We start from the raw sequence: 18846 nt of genomic DNA on the forward strand, positions 1-18846 counted from the left end.
CTCTGGGAGCTCCCGATTCCGCGTGCGGTTAGCCCAGCTCACCGGCTCCGGTGGCACGGCCTGTGCCGGGCCTGTTGGTAAAGGTGTTACCAGGCTCCCGTCCGCCTGACGCGGGATGAGGTGTTGCGAGACTCCTGAGTCACCCGCGGATCCTGCTCCACCCCGGGATCCGTGCGGGCTCCGGACTCGCTTCCCGCGGCAGGCCGGGATGAGCACCCCCTGCTCGTGGGTTAACAGGGAGCCCCGCGGCTGCTCGGCCCGAAGCAGATGCAGCACCTGGTGCGTGCACAGCGCAGGGCGTCCCCCTCCTCCTCCTCCAACGTGCGTATTTGGGCTCATTTCTGTCCCATTGCGGGCTCGTTCGCCTCTGTGCATCGGCCAGGAATTGCACCAATGTAAACCGCGCTGCTGCCAAGAGATTCCTGATGTTTATGCAAAGTTTACCTTGAGCTGTAGCTAGGCTTCCTCCGGGCCGTCCCACACGTCCCTCCCTGATGCCGAACACCCTGCGTGTGTTCAGGACGCCCTCCCTTGCTTGTCACCCCGGCCAAGCCGGGCAGACTGAACTTTGAGCAAACTTGCACGTAAATCAGCCTCCCCGGCCCTGGTAACTCGGCCTCCTCTTGGAATGGCCTCCAGCTGGGTGTCTGTGTGGGGATGCCGAGGCCGAGGCCGAGCGCAGGGCTCCGCGTGGGCCGGGGGCGTCTGGCGGCCGTCGGAGCCTCCCCGGGGGCCGGCGCTGTCCCCGCGACGCCGGCTCCGTTCCCCTAATAACAGGTTTCTCAGGCAGCGTCGCAGATGTTTTGCTGCCTCGCCAGGGAGATTTACACCCTGTTAGAACTCTGTAAGCGCTTCCCTCCTCTGCCGGTCCCGCTGGGACCCGCAAATGGCTCTGGCAGAGCATCAGGTGGGGAATTGCATGGCACTGATCTATAGAGAACTGCTTGGGGCTGCCACGGAGCTTCTGCAGTTGATTTTGCTCCTGTATTGATCCCTCCTTATTCAGGAAGGGGAATGGACTTGGAGAGCGGCCTTGCCCGGCGCCCAGGTCCCACAGAGCTGCAGTGAAGGAGAGCTGAGGCTCTTAATTGCGGTGCTAATTGGGACTGGTTATAATTTTTCAATGAGAACGCTGTTATTGTGGGAAATTAAGTTTTCAGTTAAACCCACTTGTGTTAGCTTTTTCCATGCAATACTTCAGGGTTCCAGGGTTATCCTTCCTCGTGCAGAGGAGGCTGGATGGCCCCAGAGCAGCTCCCAGGCCTGGGACGGGGCCACGGGCCCTGGGGAGCAGCAGAGGGGCTGGCGGCCCCGTTTCCCCGCGTGGCGGTGGCCGGAGCGGTGTCAGCGGCGCAGAGGCAAACGTGCCGGCCGGGAAACCCAAATCCGGGTGTTTCGTTGTAGAGTTAACCCTGCCACGCTGAACACGTTACGCAGTCAGGGGTTTGCGTGTGACAGTGGAACGAGCTGAAGGTGAGCGGAGAGCGATGATAACGCAAAGCGCATTCAGTGAATCCATGCTGTTCCCATGTCTTTATTTTCCCAGTTTTGTTCTTTCCCCACCCATTTCAGGACATGAGCTTCACAAACACAACTGCTCATTTTCTATATTAAAAAAAAAAGAGGTTGGCTTGAATAATTTTATTATTTTCACGAGTTTTTCCAGGAGGGTGTTTGAATCTCCATTTTCATGGGGCGACGTCTCTGCAGTTTTTCTTTGAAGCCAACAATTCCAGCTGGGAAATCGGAGCTCGCGGCGGTCTCCCGCACACGACCCGTGTTTCCCGCGCGCTCCGGCTCGCTGCCGCCCACTCGTGCCGTGGAGGAGCCCGGGGGAGCCGCGTTCGGAGGCGCGCGGGCCGAGCGCGGCTCGCGGGGCGGGCGTCCCGTTGCCTGCGCCGGGCGCTGCGGGCGCGCGTGCCTTGGCCCCTGATCACCGGCAATGGGCCGGAACGGCAGGACAATCACTTCCTTCAGCACCGCAAATTTGGGGGTTTGGGAAAACTCAAAATGGCTAATTTACCCGATTCGGCCCCGAAGCGGCAGCGTTAGGTCATTTCCTCCCGCCTCGCTTGGAGCGCGGAGCAGCGGCTGGCAGGACCCGCTCTCTCCCCCCGTCCTGTGGTCGGCGCAGGAGCTTGGCGCTCCCTCCCTGCTCGCCGTGCGTCCCCTTCCCGACGGGCAGCGTGCCAGCACGTCCCGGGGAGCCAGGATAACCTGCAGGCTGGAGCGCCAGCCCCGCCAGGGGAGCGGGGGCTCCAGCACTGCCTGCCCCGCCGCTCCCCGGCCAGCAGCCTTGGCCAGCGCCGGTTTTAGGGCCTGCTCCTGTGATCGGGTGGTTGCCAGAATGACCCGGGTGCTTGCCGGAGCGACCTGGGTGCTTGCTGGAACAATCCGGGTGCTTGCCGGAGCGATCCGGGTGCTTGCCGGAGCGAGTCGGCCTTTGCGTTCCCCCAAGCCCGCGCCCCAGGGCTGCGGCGCTTCCCAATCCCCCTGCGAGCCCCCCGGCACTAAATGGTGCCTTTGTGTGGGCCAGCAACTGGCCGTGCAGCCGAGCCCCCTGCCCAGCTGCCGGCTCCCCGCGCGCGGGACAGCTGGGGCGCCGCGCCGTGCCGCCCAACGCACGCGCTCGGGGCTGCGCGCGGCGCTCCGGCCTCGCCGCTCCGCTCCGGCCCTGCCAGGTGAAGCCATAAAACCGCCTCCGCTCGAGGCCGCCAGCTGCTCGTGAGCTAAACCCTGGCGCAGGGTGCAGGGTGCAGGGGAGGCTCCCCGCGCGTTCGCGCTCGCCCTGCGGCTGTGCCCGCGGCTCCCAGCAGCTCCCGGCGTGATGCCGCGCTCGCTGCGATGCCGCTGCCTGCTTCCCACCCGGGAGCTGGGAGCCCGGCTCTGCGCCCCGCGAGGGCAGTAGCTCTGCTCTCTCCTGGTCACTCTGGTTATTTCCCCCACACCGGTATTTATATATATCCCCGGCCGGCTGCTGCTGGGGAAGGCAGAGGGAAGTTGCGGGCTCCTGGGTCCCTTCCTGCTCGCAACGCTGGGTTTTTCCTGCTTGCAGCCGCGCCGCCCCGTAGCCAGAGAAGCTACAGGCCAGGTACAGGGTGACAGGGATGGTCCGTGAGGAAGATCACAGCTTCCTGATCCTGAGGGACGCTGCTTCCCGGCAAACGGGTGCAGGTCGAGGGACGCTGCTTCCCGGCAAACGGGTGCCCGTGGGACCCTGCCCAGGGAGGAGCCAACGCGCGCGCCGGGGTCGTGGTCTGGGCGTGCAGGCCGCGAGCGACCCCCAGGCGGGGCGTGAGCAAGGCGCAGAGAGGCAGGTTTTGTTAAAAAATGGAAATTCTCTTTAATTAAAATAAAAAAAGAACATGAAGAAGCCTCCTGTGGGGCAGTGTGACTTGCTGCTCGCGGGTGCCCATGCTGCACAGGCCCTGGGGACAGGGGCAGGCTGCTCCCATGCCTTGTCCCGGGCCAGTGCCTCTCGTGTGCCGGGCGCTCTCCACATGGCCCCATCCCGGTGTGCGTGGCCGGAGCGTGGAGGTGCCTGGCTCCTGACTCCCGGCTCCCGCTCCCTGCTCCCGGCTCCTGGATCCCGGTTCCCAGTTCCCTGCTCCCTACTCCCTGCTCCCGGCTCGGCAGGGCGCGGGGAGGCCTGCGCCGCTGCAGCTGCTCTGCCCATTAGCCATGAGATCAATAGGAGCTTAGTGCTGGGGAACCTACTTCTCCCGTCTTAGCATCTGGCCGGATAATGGGCTCTTTTCTTGGAGAGTAATTACCCGCCGGCTCCCCTTCGCGAGCTGCGAGACCACTTGTGTCTGAAGGGCCTCATGTTCCTGCGCCTGGAGCTTCTCTTAACCTTTCCGAGGTGGGAGCTCGGCAGCCCGCACAGAGCCAGGAGGGCTCGTCCCGGCCCAGGCAACGCTGCGGAGATTGGCGATACGGGAAGCAGAGATCCTGGAGGAAGGCTGTGAGATAAAACGTCAAAACTGGAATCCCAGATACTTGGGAGGACGAGGGGAGGATTACAGGGCCGGAGCGCTGTATCCGTGCAGCGCTGGGCTGGAGCCGGCTGGACACAGATGGAAGAGCAATTAAGAATAATAAAAGGAAAGAGACTTGGATTTGCTACAGTCTCAGCACATTAATTGTGCTTTGGGGTCCAAATCATAACGGAGCCCTGCTGAAGGGAATCCAGAAGAGAAACCAAATGTCTCACTCCGTCCAAAGCTGACCGTTTAAGAGACCCTTGCCTTTATGTGCTGCCAGGTATTACTTCCAGAGCTGCAGAGCTGCCAAAACCAAATTCTTGTTTGGAATATTTTTAGGGGAAGAAGAAAAGCTATAGTGACACTCCTTAAGTGCTAGCGGTGGGAAGGCCGAGCGGGTGGATGGGACGGCTGCGCCCGGGGGAGCGCGGAGCGAGCGGCCGGCCGGGAAGCCCCTTCCCGCAGGGGTATCCGCGCCGTATCCGCTTGCCCGGGCGCTGGTGTCTGGCCTGGCACTCGGCATCGCCTTGGGCTGGTGCCCGGGGCTCGTGGGGAGCTGTGCCAGCAAGCGAGGGCCCTGCCCTGCTCCCGCTCGGGCCGAGCATCTCTTCTGAATTGACGAGCAATTACATGGTTAATAGTATCAATGTTAAATCCTCATCACTCAGCGGCCTGAGGCTTAATGCTTCATTAAGGCAAAGGCATCTAATAGCTCTCCAGCCTGGGAGCTGCGTTTTCTTTAAGGCCGAGCAGAAGTCATTTGTCTAGAGGCTGCTTTTGTTCTCCGGGTCCTGCGGAGGAGCGGCGAGGCCCTCGGATTGCAGAGGATGGGGGAAGCGCTCCCGCGGGCGGAGATGCTGCGCCTGGCCTCATCCAACCTCCCAGCACGCCGGAGAGGGCCCGGCCCCGCTCCTTCCCGGGATACGAGCTCGGCTCCTCCTCCTCTTCCTCGCTGCTCCGGCCGCTCTGCCTGGGCTGCGGGAGCTGGACCCACACGGGCGCTGTGCGGAGCTGCAGGTGCTGGTGGGCTCGAGCCCTTCCACCGCCCTGTTCTGCTTTGCTCTTGGTTTCTCTCCTCGTCATTTCTTCCTTTTCTTCACCACTGAGTTGACATTTTTAAAAAACGATCCCTCACGTCCTCTCAGCAGTGATTCTCTCACTCGAGCCTGCCCTCGTGTGTGTCTAACCCTGCGCGTTACTCTGCAGTCATTAACGCTAAGTTTCCTCTGCCGCTCGTAACCGGCAGCTCTGTGGTGCGCGGCGCTTCCTCAGCGCTGTCGGATGAAGGATCGTGAATCCTTTGGGATCCTTGGTGGTGAGCTTCCCCGTCGAGGCTCTCCGTGTGCTCTCCAGATCTCCCGCGTGTGTTTGGAGCAGCACGAGCCCCAGATCCTGTCCCGTGTCATCCTGCTGATAAATCCTCTCCCGTGGTGGAGACGGGAAGCAAAGCAGGAGAACAAGCAGCCGCTCTCACGGGGTTTGCATCGTGACTCAGCCCTTCCTTGCGGTTCCAGCTTAGTTTTTTTAAGTGTACTTGTTGGAAGGAAATTTTTCAACTGGAATATCCTTATTTTCATGTTCGTCTTCCTCAAAGAGTGCTGATAAACTCAGGAGAGGACTTTGGTTGCACTGCTTTATCTCCAGATGTGCTGCGTTTATCCCGGTGCAGGACTCTGCCGCAGGGCAGGCCCCGGCATCACTTTGGGAATCTCTTTAGGACCGACGTGTTGCCTGTCATTTTGTGTGATGACAGTTTCTATCTTGGTAATTTTTTTTATTTTTCTCCCCTAAGAGCTCTGTCCATTGATACACTGATTCGAAACGCTTTATTTTGGGGTATCTCACCATTAAGAATGGCTCTAATGTATAAACATCCTGTGCTGCTTCGTAATGAGTAGCGAGGAAAATAATTTGTTTAGCTTTTCTGCGGTGCCCTTGCTCGCTTAAGTGCTGCTTCTCCTGCTGCTTGTTTACGGGCCCCTCCGAGGCTCGACCTGGCTTCCTGCTTCTGAGGGCTTTGCAAAAACTGTTATCCTGAGAGTCTGCTCCGAGTTCCTTCACAAAAATAGTTTAGCTTTTCCTAAATGTTTGTATAAGCTTTCCAAAAGTTACGCTGCCTCCTGTACTAATTTGGATGTGATTTTAACTTTTTGAAGTACCGTCTTTTATGCTGAGGATCTTGCTTTGCTTTGGTTTTGGCCTATTCAGGATATATATAGAATTTAGTAGTGTATGTCCTTGTTTCAAGTCTTTGTTTCGAGAGGCTATATTAGCGGCTATCTCCATGGTTTTTGCAAGCATTTTACCCTTTTAGCTGTCCCTTTTCATGTTCCTTCAAGTAGCTGCTTCATTTTTTTTTATGTGGTTCCCTTTTCAAAGCTCCTTTTTCCCCCTCATAATTATCATGACAGAATAAGAGAGGCTTTTCTGTAGGCTCCTTCAAAAAGTCTGCTGTGTTCTTTGGGGAAAAGCACCCTCAGCTGAGTCCTCTTTAGTCCATTCATGTGATTCTTCATCTAGCACTTCTTCATGTTGTTTTATCACGTAATATTTTTGCCCTGTCCCAATATAATGTTTGTGTGGTTATTTTGGAGAAGCTGAGGCCTCCACCTTGTTCTGCCCTTGCTGTGTCCCCAGTAGCCTCCCAGGAGCTCTGTGGTGACCGGTCCTGTGGACACGAGGAGTTAGGACATGGACAGTGAAGAGCCCTAACACTGTGTTTTAGCATCACGTTATCCATGGGAGACCTTTCTTATATCAGGTTGCTGCCTTTGTTATAAGATCTGGTAGGATCTGTCACAGCCCGGGGTTCACGGGTGGCTTTGCCCTCCTCTGCCCTGTCACTGCGCTGGGAACGGGGCCTCGAGAGTGTCACAATGTGGTGGAGCCACCAGGTCGGTGCCAATGTCCGCTGTGCCCTGGGGAGTTATCGACTCCTTCTTTTATTCCAAAGCCAGAGCCTCTGGACCGGGAGGACGGAGGAGCTCTGCTCCAGCCCAAAGGCACCAGAGCTGGGTCTTGGGCACGCCGGTGGTCCCGGTTCCTCATGGGAATGGGACGGAAGGGACGGGGATGCATGGAAGGTGGCACGGCGCCGTCGCGAGCGCTCACTGGTGCTGTTCCATGGCCGGGAGCATGTCGGCTCTCTGTCCCCTTCCGCAGTGGGGACAGGGACACTGCCCGGCCCGCGGGTGACACCCATGTCCCAGGGGCCTGGCTGAGAACTGAGGAAGTGCTGAAGCCGGCTAAAAACTTGTCCTGAATGTGTCTGGGAGGAGGTGGAGCAGCTTGGATCTCCTCCCGCTCTGGAGCTGCCGCTTGTCCCCCAAGGATTTACTCCCAAGGAGCTTTCGGGGGGTTTCTGAGCTATTCATTCTGAGCTGTTGTGTTTGGAAGCGTTTGCCCCTTTCAGGGGACGTTGCTGCAGGTTCTCCGTGCGTGGCGGGGGGTTTTGCTGAGCGGGGTCCTGGCCGAGCGCGAGGACACGCGGCCCCGTCCGCCCAGCGCTCGGCCAGGGAAGCGGCCGCCGGAGAGCCGATACCTCAGCACATGTCCGAGCAGCTTGCCGATGAGCAAAACATTTGCTGGCGTTTCACGCCGAGGGCTTATTTGCACGCAGAGGTATGTGGAAATACCTCCGATTGCCATCTGATGCACTTGGAATTCGCATCCGTGCGTAATCCTCCGAGCGCGCGGCCCGGCCGCATCCAAACAGCGCTGGGCGCGCGGCACCGGCCACACCGCGTCCCCACAGTGTCCCCATGCGTGATGCCACCTCGCTGTGTGCGGAGGGGCCGAGCAGCAGGGGCCTTTCCCGCACGGCATTGACCGACTTGGAAAAAAATCCGTGCCAGCTCAAGGAAAGAGCTAATGCGAATTTAACTGACTCCTGCCCTGCAATTAAAGCCGTTCAAGCCCACTGGGGCCCTGCGTTTACATTCCTTGCTGAGGCGCAGGGTGTAATTATATCTGGGTAACTCAGGCTGCGCATGTGCATGTGTTCCCACCGGACGGGGAGGACGTGCGGGAGCCGGGGCTGGCGCCGGGGGCCTCGAGCCCGGCCCGGCACGAGCGGCTTCGCAGTCGGGAGCACCCTCCGTATCCCCGTGCTCCAGCCGCTGCTTTCCTGCTCGTCCATCTCCGCTTGCTTCCCCGTCCCATATGTTTGGTTCTGGTTTTCCGAGGCCACGCACGGCCCCCTTGCTCCAGGGCTTTCCCAAAGCCCGCAGCGACCGGCGCGGAGCAGAGCGCTGAACTGCTGCCTCGCTCCCCAGCCAGCGAGCCCCCGGCGTCCAAATTTCCACGGCACGCAGCTATTTCTGCAGCTTTCTCCTGTTACACTACTTGGCATCCCCCTGGATGACTCAACGCGCCTCTCAGGCGAAGGCTGCCCAAGCACGAGCTGGGGACCTGCCTCGGCCTCCTCGCGGCTCCGCGCTCCTCGCAGAGCCTCCCTAATGCTCCGTCTCTTTTCCTTCCAGCCACCTCTAACGGGACTCTGGATGGCCTGGAGAACCGCGAAGGAGGCGTCTGCCAGACCCGCTCCATGAAGATTGTCATGAAAGTGGGGCAGGGTGAGTATCCGTGCGCGCCGCTTCCCAGCGGGCGGGTTGCCGGGATGCCGGGATACCTGCTGCTTCCTTGGAGCCCGCGCCGCAGCAGCGCGCGTCCCAGCCCTGCTTGGGGCACTGGCAAAGTGCAGCGGGACAGGAGGGTTAAAGCTCCTGGAAGGGCTGCGTTCGCAGAGCTTAAGACTTGCTTTCTGCTCCACTTTATCCCCGGATGATGATCAACGGGGAGCAGAAGAGTGAGAGCTGGTTTTGTTCCTTGATAAGATTATCAATTTGAATTGATTTTTTTTTTCAATATGAAATGGCAAAAGCCTCTAGTTCACAGCACGCCATAGCATATCCTTCCCAGAAGGACGCCCCGTTTTTACTCTGTACGTATCAGAGGAATAGAGAAACCCTCCCAAGTCCTCTTTTGTCCAGACACCATTACAGAGCTGCTGCTTGCACTTTATTTCCAGTATTCCCAGACTCCTCGTCCACTCCACCCTTGAACAGGGCAAGATGTGTCCTTCAGAAAACGTTTAATATCGTGCTGGGTGTTGCAAAGCACTTGCTCACTGCAGTTTCACAACTGCTTGAGACTCTGGATCTGGACATGTTTGTAAGAAGAGCACTTGGATGCTCTAATTGCCTAACAAAATGTGCCCATCAGGTTGACTTTGCTGCAGGCGAGCAAGGAAGAAAAGCAGTCTGGAGGAGGCAGAACTAAGTGGATTTGGAAGTTATCCTCAAATTGCTTAACTTGAGTGATGCAATTTCCAACAGCTTCATTTTACGGCAGCCTCTTTTCTGCTGTGGAGCTGAATCAGGGCCCCTATTCTGGCACGTTGTTGTCTCTGGATCCTAGGGAAACTGAGGCGCAGCCAAAGGCTGCTTTGAGCCAGGAGCACTTCCCAAGTTAATTCAGCGCAACCTCGTTTTTAGGATCTTTCCTTTTTTTTTTCATTGATGCTTGGGCACAGCTAGGGCCTTAGGATTAAAACGTGATAGTTGTCAGTAGCTGCTGCCCCGCTTGGCACCAGCGTGTGCCCTGGCCGGGGCTTGTGGGCTCCACTCCTGCTCGGAGCTTCCTTGCACTAACCCCCAGCTCCGGGGATGCCACGGGCTCACTGGAGCAGCCATCGCGGAGGCAGAGCTCCTGGTGGCTGCTTTTCATTATTTTGTTTTCACTTTGGGGCCAATATTTATAATAAACAAAAGAAGGAGCGCTGCAGTCTTGGCACACGCGCTGCCTTTGTGCTCGTGCTGCTGCCCGCGCTGCAGACGCGCCCAGACCCACGCGCGGGGGTTCGGAAACACGGGCAGGGAGCAGGGGGTGCTTGGGAGCGGGAAGCGCTTTCCCTCATGGATGGGAAGGTGGCAGTTTTGCTTTGCACCCCTGTGTCCCTCTCGCATGCCTTGGAGGGGCTTTCCTTCCATCGTAGTGCTCAGTTGCACTTCACTTGGCCACTGGCTTCCCGGGTGGGTGCCACGATCCGTGTCCTGCAGACCTTGTGCTCCTGTTGGCTGAGCTCAGCTTGGGAACCCATCTCTCTTGGTGGCACTTTTGAAGGAGCCCCTGGCATGTGTGGCCACGGAGAACCAAGTGTCCTTGGGCGCTGGACGTGGCCGAGGTGCTGCCTGCTCCTAGCAGTGCTGCAAAGCCCACGGCTGAGTTATCCCAAGGGAGGGACGGGCCGCGCTGTCACCTCCCTCTGCAGGATGGAGCTCCCAGAGCTGACAGCCACTGGGGTCATCTCCTTCAGGCCCTGCGTCCCCGGGGATGACAAGGCTTGTGTCTTGGTCGGGAGTATCCTGCCTGATGGAAATGCCCCCGTTTGGGGCTTTGGGCAAATGGCCAATTAGGGCAAAAAGCCCTGGGCAAATGCTGCCCGCGCTGCCAGAGGCCTTGAGGGAACCCACGGGCCTTGCCCTGGTAGGAGCCGGCGGGGAAACTGTGATTTAGATGGGGAAAGAGCTGTTGTTGTGGAGGGCCGAGCGCGGTTTCTCACCTGGCCCTTCCCTCTCCTTCTCCCCAGACCCGAACGCGGTGATCCCGGAGCAGCTGACGACGAGTCGGCCCAGCAAGGAGTCCGACAACACGGTGAAAATCGTCACGCAGAGCCCGCGCAGCAAGGTGCCCGCGGTGGAGGAGCCCGGGAAGCCAGGTGGGCTTTGCTGAGGGCTTCCCAGGAAAGGGGCCGGGAGCCTGGCCGCCCACAGGCCCACGGACCTGCTGTCCATAGGACAGAAGCAGCTCCAGTGTCCAGTGTGGATCCGGGTGATATAGCACACTTTGGAGCACAGATTTAACTCTGCTGCTTGTAAACACAGTTCAGGTTCCTGCAGCCCCTGCTCACAGCTTCCCCTTGCCTCAAATCGGAGTTTTTTGCCCGAAACACTGGGCTTTGCAGAGCGGCTCTGGGAAGGCTCTCGGCTCTCGGCCGTGTTTCCCGGGCAGGCAGCAGCTCTGCAGAGTCAAGGGCTGTTCCAGCCTCTCCTCCTCCTCCTCTCTTTGTGACCCGTCTGTTCTTCAAGGTAGAAATGAGAGGGCTTGGAGGAGCTGAGGTCCTTGGGTTTTTGAGCTGAGCTAGTGTGAAAGCCCTTTGAAGGTGGTTTCCTGAGTTCCTGACCCTGCTGAGAGGAAAGTGAAATCAGATGAAGCCGGGAAAAGTTGCTCTTTTCTTCTCCTGCAATACAGACAGTCAAGCGGCCTCCCCTCGGGGGCCCGGGGCTGCCACGGAGTGGGGGTCAGGAGAAGGTGGGGGGTCAGTAATCGGATATTGCGGGTCTACAGGTATCAGAACCCACTTTCATTAGATTGTTTGAGTCTGTGCAGGAGAGCAAGGGCTCCCGGGGTTCGTTCTGCTTATGAGCCGGATATGAACTGCATTCTGTCTCCTGGCTGGCCTGGAGGCTGTGAAGAGAGGGAATGCCAAGGCAGGGTGAGGGAGAGGACAGCGCGAGGACCTGCCCGGGGGCTCCCCGGGGGTGTCTGCCCTGCGAGTCATGGAAATTGGGGTGAAGGGGTTCATAGACGTGCGATGCTCAGCGATGAGGAGGAGAGGAGGGTGCTGGGGCTGCCGGGCTCTCGTCCTTGTAGCGTTTTCCCTTTCCTTCTCCTGGAGGCCGGGCCTCGACACCTCCTCCCAGCCCGGAGCAGGGCTCCTTGCGGGTGGCTCCCGCTCCTGGGATCTGTTTCGCTGGGTCGAGGACGGGACAGGGGCTCCGGTCTGTGACTCCCATCCGCACCGTAACGTGCGCTCCACGCTCAGCTGCAGCAGGGAGGCCGGCTCATCCCACCCGGCTGTCGGAGCACCGGGATGGGAGCCCCGCAGTCCCAGGGATCCTGCTGCCCTGGAGCAGGGACCTGCTTTGCACGCTCGCCTAACGCTCGTCTCCCCTTGCACCGCAGGTCCTGTCAACCAGGACGGGCAGGAAACCCAAGGTCCCAGCGACGGGTTCTTCGGCTCCAAGGTTGCAATTTTCGCTGCGATTGGTGCTGGCTGCGTCATCTTCATCCTCATCATCATCTTCCTCGTGGTGCTCCTGATCAAGATCCGCAAGCGGCACCGGAAGCACACGCAGCAGCGGGCCGCAGCCCTGTCCCTCAGCACCCTGGCCAGCCCCAAGTGCAGCGGGAACGCGGGCTCGGAACCCAGCGACATCATCATCCCCTTACGGACTACAGAAAACAACTACTGCCCGCACTACGAGAAGGTGAGCGGGGACTACGGGCACCCCGTCTACATTGTCCAGGAGATGCCCCCGCAGAGCCCGGCCAACATTTACTACAAGGTCTGAGGAGCAGCCTCGGCAACGGCCGATGCAGGAGCCGGGAGCGCCGCGGCCCCGGGGCCCGTGCGCTCGCTGCGCGGCGGGGAAGCGGAGCGGCCCCGCGGCACGACGAGGGCAGCGCAAGGGGCTGGCGCCGGAGAGGGGATCGCTCGCTCGCACGCTCTCGCTCACTCCCTCCCCTTTGTATTTAGTTTTGTAGTTCTCAGCTTTTGTAATCCCAAGACTCGAGGGTGAGCCTTCGGCGTCCTCCTCTTCTCCTGCAGACTGCGTCCCGGCGCTGGCGGCGCCCGCGCGGGCCCCGTGCCTTCCCTCGCTCTCCTGGACACCGCCGCGCGCCCGGACCCTCCGCTGCCCTTGTGCGTCCTGGGATGTCCCCGTGTGCCTGGCGCTGCGCCGGCCCCCGCTCCGGCCCGGGAGGGTCCCGGGATCTGGGATGAACGCCGGGACCGCCGAGCGGAGCGGGGAGGAGGAGGATGCTCTGCCGAGGTGCCAAGATGCAGACGACTGTGCAGGGAGGAAGCTGGCAAACCCGACTTACTACTACTACTATTATTATTATTATAATTATTTTAATTTTTTGTAACATTTTTATTTTTGTGAATTCTGGTCCAGAGTCCCTCCACCCACCACTGCCTTCGGGCAGCGCCATGGCCTCCTTGCACCGAGCCGTCCTGCCGGCCCCGCTGCGCGCGGGACACAGACTCCCACCTTCTCCCACTGCTGCCGTTTTAAACCTTTGTGTTCGTAGCTGTTGACACTTGTTTTAGTCTCTTTATAAAAAGAAAGAAAGAAAAAAAAAAAAAAAAGCATATATCCGATGTCTCAAGCATTCAGTGCGCGAGAGAGCCCGGCTGCCTCGTCCCTGCTGCGGCAGTTCTGGAAGCTCCCACGGCTCTTCCCGAGGGCAGGAGGAAAGCACTGGCCGCCCCTTCCCATCCGGCTGGTGCTGGGACTGCTGGAAGTGGCGCGGGGCAGGGGGGACGCGGGCGCTTGGCTGTCCCTCGGGACAGGGTTGTCCTCGCGCGCAGGCGGTGCCGCGGGCTGTGCCCTGCAGGGAGTCTCCTGCGGCGGCTCCGGGCCGGAATGGGGCGCAGGAGACAGACGGGGCCCGGCAGGGGCTCCAGGACAGACCCCGCGGCGCTCCCGGTCCTGCATCCCGAGGGATCCAGGCCCCGCACAACGCGAGCGCACGGGAGGTTCGTCCGGGCGCTGGTGAGAGCGAGTGTGCGCCCCGCTGCATCCCGCGGGCAGGACCTCGGCATCCTCGTCCCGGGCCGCGTCCCTCCCTGCTCTCCCTTCCCTTCGGAAGCAGCTGCTTTTCCTCAGGGAGCGGGCGCAGGGCGGGAGCAGGCGATGCCGGTGCCGACGCGAGCGGAGCAGGGGCCGCCTCGGCCCCTTCCCTCCTCGCTCTGCTCCGCCGCGGCCCCGGAATCTGGGAATGCCCAAAGAGGGCGAGAGCTCTGCAAAAGTGCCTTGACGAGAGGAGGGCAGGAGGCGCCGGGGGCCGCGGAGGGCCGCGGCGGGCAGAACGGCGGTGGCGAGTGAGATGCGGGCGCTTGCACTGCCTTTTTTCTTGCTTTTTTTTTTGCATTTTGCTGATTTTTCCCCCTGAAGCAGGCCAAAAGAGGAGCTCTGGAGCCTCCCGCCGCGCCGGGGCAGGACGATGCCGCGGGGTGCCAGCCCGGCCACGGCCACCGCTGCCGTTGGACAAGCCCCAAGTGCCCCCGTGGACACGCGGGGCCGGCGGGAGGGCCGGGATGCTCCGGGATGCTCCGGGATGCTCCGGGCTGCTGCAGAGAGGGGCAGCGGCCGCTCCACAGCGGTCGCCCAGGTCAGATCATGTCTTGGAGACCCCCCTTTCCCTCGCTGCCGATTTACAGGGAGTTTCAGCTCGCGGCGAGGGCGGGAGCGGGTCCTGCTCCGGCTGGAGCCACCTCGGCTTCACTGTGGGATTTTAGGGATGAGGAGGCTGCGAGCGAGGGGCTCCCGGGCTCGCTCGGCCTCCCGGCAAGGGAAAGGACAGGAAAGGAGGGATCCCCCCCGTGCCCTCTCTGCCCCTCTGTGCCGGGGGCAGCTGGAAAAGCTTGTAAATATGTGAAGAAAGGGTGAAATCTGAACTCGCTGGTTGTTTTGTTTTGCTGAGCGCCTCGGTCTGCTGGGCCTTGAACCTGAGTGTCCCCTTGGTTCTTTGCATTGAGAGGATTCAAGTTTTTTTCGTTTTCGTTCTCTTTTTTTTGTTTCGTTTTGTTTGTGTAAATACTAGTCTTTTTTGGAAGAAATAATGTAAAGATGTTTTGTATAAACTCTGAATTATTTTCTGGTTGCTTTTTCTTAGAAAAAAAACAAATGAGAACAAAAAAAAAGAAAAAAAGAGAAAAAAGTGTAACCACGAGAACGGGTGTAAAACATTGTCATGCTGCGGGCGCGCGCGGGCGATGCCGCGGCCGGGGTGTCCCCGCGGGGAGGGGACAGCGGTGCCACCGCCTTGATATAATGCAGGGCCGGCCAGAAAGGGCTCGCGGGGCCTTTCCCGCTGCCTGGAGCCGCACTGGGAATTTTCCTGCTCGTTTCCATGGGGTTTCTGGCCACCGCAGCCCGGGCCGGGGGAGTGACGCGGAGGGCAGCAGGAAGAGCCCGGCGCCCTCGTTTGCCTCATTCCGGGCCAAACCACGGCGTTTTGCTCAATGCACCATTTTGAAACGCGGATTTTCCCTCCCGCCGTCTCCTGGGGCTGCGGTGGTGCCGGTCCCGCTCGTGCTGCCGCGCGGCTCCACTCGTGCTCCCTGCTGCTCCAGCCCGTCGTGCTCTGCATTATATCAAGCCAGACGGCGCTGGAGGGGGCCCCGGGGCTGCCCCGGCCCCTGGGGCTTTGCTCCCTCCCTGCCTGTGCCCCGGCGTCCCCCGCGCCGCAGCCGGGGCCCCGCGCCGTCCCGCGAGCCCCACGCACCATCCATCCGCCGCGCACGTCCCCGTCACCTCATGCGACGCCACAGTCCACTGTTTGGGAAAAAGAAGCCAAACAAACAAACAGAAAAAAAAAAGGAAAAATGCTGGTGTTTGCCCCATGGTCCTGGGTAGCAGAGCGCCTTAATCGTGTGATCACCCCGGGGAGAGCCGGGGCGGCCGCCCCGCTCCTCCCGCGCTGGTTGCTCCTCTCTGGCTTCCATCCATGCTCCGTGCGCGGGGCTCCGGCTCGGCCGGGGCTGCCCCCGGCTCCCGCGGGCCCTGCTCTTCCTCCCGCTCATGTCCCCTTGCTCGTCCTTTCGCCTCCTCCACCGCCGCTTCTGCCCAGTAGCATATCATCGTCATCGTCAGTAATCAGTAATATGGAATCTGAATTCCATGGAGCCATGATGGAACCTGATATATTGTTAAATAAAAGATTTTTTCCTATGGAAACCTGGCGGTCTCCCGCGTGCTTTTTGCTGCCCCAGGTCCTCTTTGGAGCGCGCAGCCCGGCGTTGAGGCGGCCTGGGACGAGCCCTGCGCTTCGGCGGGGCCTCTTCAGCAGCCGGCGTCGGAGGGAGCCGCTCTGTTTGCTGCGACAGGCGCGGGGGACGGGGACGTTTTCCGTAACGCCGGTGTCAGTTGTGCAGCGTTAAGGCACCTCCTGCTGCCCCAGAGCCTTGTGCCCGCTCGGAGACACCTTCAGACACCCACGAGCAGCCCTGGGGAGAGCCACGTCGACTCTGCTGCTCCGAGAGGCGTTTCGGTGTCTCTACAGCTTCTCCCAAGCCAAGAACGTTTCCGTCCCTCACACAGGCACCTCCTTGGCACCCGAGAGCAGCTCCGCCGGCCTGGGACACTCGCTCACATGCAGGAGGTTTCCCTGTCCCCATGTCCAGCATCTCCAAGGCACTGGATCCCCACAGAGGCTCAAGCAGCCTCTCCTGCATTCAAGAGTGGCCAGAGCCTCTGGAGAGGCCTCTGTGGATGGCGCAGGACAGGGATGTCCATCCCGTTCAGCAGCTGATATTTATTTAGTCATCTTTCCATGTACCTTCATTTAACAAGTTATTAAAAAGTCATTTTAGGAAATGGAATGGCAATAAATCCTTAACAGATGGTGCCTTAACCAGCTCCAAGATGGGCTCCACCATAGTCATTGCTCTTGCTCTTTATAACCAGCTTTAATACGGTGCTTTGCATTACCACAGCAGCACATGGCCCGGTAAATCACTGCCGAGAGGTGGGAGCTGGATGGGGAGCGCCTGAGGGCTTTGCCCGGCCAGGAGCCGGTGTTCCCGACCTTGCTGGACTTGGATGTGTTTCCCCTGCAAAGATGGAAGATCCTCTGCCCCTCCAAGCGGCTCCCGTGGGATGCCCAAGCTCAGGACTGCAAAGCCCTGGGAGCACCAAGACAGAGCGTGGCGTGGGTCGCATGCAGGAGCTGTGGAAACCATCGGAGGCGACATGCGATGCCAGACACATCCTGGGGAGAGGCCTCTATCCAGCCCCAGCTCCTGGCTTGTGCTCCGGGCTCCTTGGGGGAGCTGCAGCCTCTCCCAGGACTGAGCAGCATTTGGTGCTCGGACGCTCCTCACAGCAGGGGCTGGAGCTACAGGGTCCCTGAGGACCAACTGGGTCCGGGAAGGGGTGAAGGTGGAGGGCGAGGGGGGCAGGAGATGGAAGCAGCGGCGGGTTTGGGTTTGGGGAGCGCGGGATGCAGCGGGATGCAGAGCTTGGCGCGGGGGCCGCGTGGCAGCGAGCGCGGGGCCGCACGCTTGCATGTGGGTTGCTGGTTTGAAGAATCCTCCCGCTCCGAGCGCTTTGATCCCGGGTGCATTAAATAACGCCTTTAATTTTCAGCAGCTTCGCTGGTCCCTGACGCCCAAAGGGAAAACTGCAAGCGCCCAACCTGCTGGGACCTGCTGGAGAGGGAGCAAGGTGCCGGAACAGGTTCCTGCAGCGCCGGGCTGGGAGCGGCAGTGCCGGGAGCCCCTCCGGCACCGGCACCGGCACCAGCAGCGCACAGGAGCCCACAGGCTGCTCACTGGCCTGGATGCTGCAGAATTCCTGGGGCTGGGAAGCTCCCTGCTCCGAGCCCACTCACCCTGCGTGCCGCTGCGGGCCCAGCTGGAGCCGGGCACTATGGGATCTCTCCGTCTGGGAAGCTCATCAGTGCAGCGGAGCCACCAAGGCTTCTGGACGCCCGTCAGGAGCGGAGAAGTTATTTTAATTATTGAATGTGGAGGAGCTTTCTGTCGCGTTCATTAACTCGCCCTTGGACGGATCCTGCTGGAGGCCGCAGCCGTTGCCAGCTTGGCAGACAGCAGCCCCTTGGAAAGGCTCCGGCACCGAGCCCGGCTGGCGCGGGATGCGGCAGGAAGCCCCGGAGCGGCCACCGGCACGCGGCCCCTCTCGCCCGGCCGCGGCAGTGCCGCCGGGCCCGTTGTCCATGTGGCCTGGGGCTCGCTCCACGTGTCCGCACGGCACCGCGGCCCCGGCACCTGCCAGCATCCAGCTGGGAAAGCCCAGGAGCCCAGTGAGTCCCGGGACGTCACAGCCCTGGTGCCGCCTGTGTCCCTTTGGGTTCGTTGCACCGGCTTTCGGGAGCGAGGTGTGACGAGCTCCGGCTTCCTGCTGCCCAATCCAGTACAGGGCTGGCAGTCCCTGCTGGAGAGGCGCCTGGTGAGGAGCACACGGCTGGATCCGGGTGGCAAAGCCAGTGCCAAGCACCACGGATTGAGCTTTCCCAAGGGATGCTTGGGCCATGTGGAGGTTTATCCATCAGGAGAAGGCAGAGGTGAGCGCGGGGCCCTGCAGAGCTGGCCTGGAGCATCGGCAGCCACGCACGAAGACGTGTCCTCCCCTCCTGCGCGCAGGGAATGATCCGGGCTCCATCCCTGCAGGCCCCGCGTGCAGGGCCCGGCTCGGCGGAGCGAAGCGGAGCAGCACGAGCTGCCGGTACCGCATCCCTGCAGCCGTGGGAGCAGCTCCAGCGCCTCTGGCCTTGCAGGGGAAGGGCTGCACGGAGCGGGTCCGGTGAGCGCTTTGCTGCACAGAAATATGCAGCTTTGCATCGCCCTAAACTATTCAGACATTCTGGATTGCTGGCCAAAATAACGGATTTTTTAAAATATAAAAATGTCTCGCTTTGACTTTTTTTAAAATAAAATATTTTGGCTTTGCTTTCGGAGACAAAACTTAGAGATCAGGTTAAATTACATGGAACATTTCTTTAAAGATCCCCCCTCCGCTCCCCTTTCCTGAACAAACTTAACTTTGCCCTGGCTGCATTTCATGCGCTTTTGGGTTTATCCTGGTGGAGACAAAGGAAACAAATCTCCTCCCCCATGTTTCTTGTTTGCTCCGGATCTACTCAAATTACTATTGGTATTTTATCATTACTATTGAGTTCCTGAATAGCTCCCCCCTGACTGGCAGTTATTGTTGCCGGTGTTTTTCTTCCACACCGTCCTGCAATAGCTGATTCCTGGTTTAATGTGCGCACAGGAAAAGCTGCTCAGCGCCTTCCTGGGGCCGCGCGGTCACGGCCGGGCAGTGGGACATGA

The 18846-nt window shown here is 60.2% G+C and overlaps 1 protein-coding gene across 1 annotated transcript in view; it reads left to right on the forward strand.

Moving 5' to 3' along the window:
• EFNB1 (ephrin B1) overlaps window positions 1-12387 on the forward strand; it is a 57702-nt gene extending 45315 nt beyond the window's left edge. The window contains exons 3-5 of the mRNA XM_088538445.1: window positions 8465-8557; window positions 10573-10701; window positions 11949-12387. Of these exons, the coding sequence (XP_088394571.1) occupies window positions 8465-8557; window positions 10573-10701; window positions 11949-12337 (611 nt within the window). The 3' untranslated portion in view covers window positions 12338-12387. The remainder of the gene's footprint in view (window positions 1-8464; window positions 8558-10572; window positions 10702-11948) is intronic.
• The last annotated feature ends 6459 nt before the right edge of the window (window positions 12388-18846 follow it).

Source organism: Tinamus guttatus, unplaced genomic scaffold (genome assembly GCF_059628265.1).
Source record: "Tinamus guttatus ecotype Peru unplaced genomic scaffold, ASM5962826v1 Tinamus_guttatus_pri_ptg001087l, whole genome shotgun sequence".
Taxonomy (NCBI): domain Eukaryota; kingdom Metazoa; phylum Chordata; class Aves; order Tinamiformes; family Tinamidae; genus Tinamus; species Tinamus guttatus.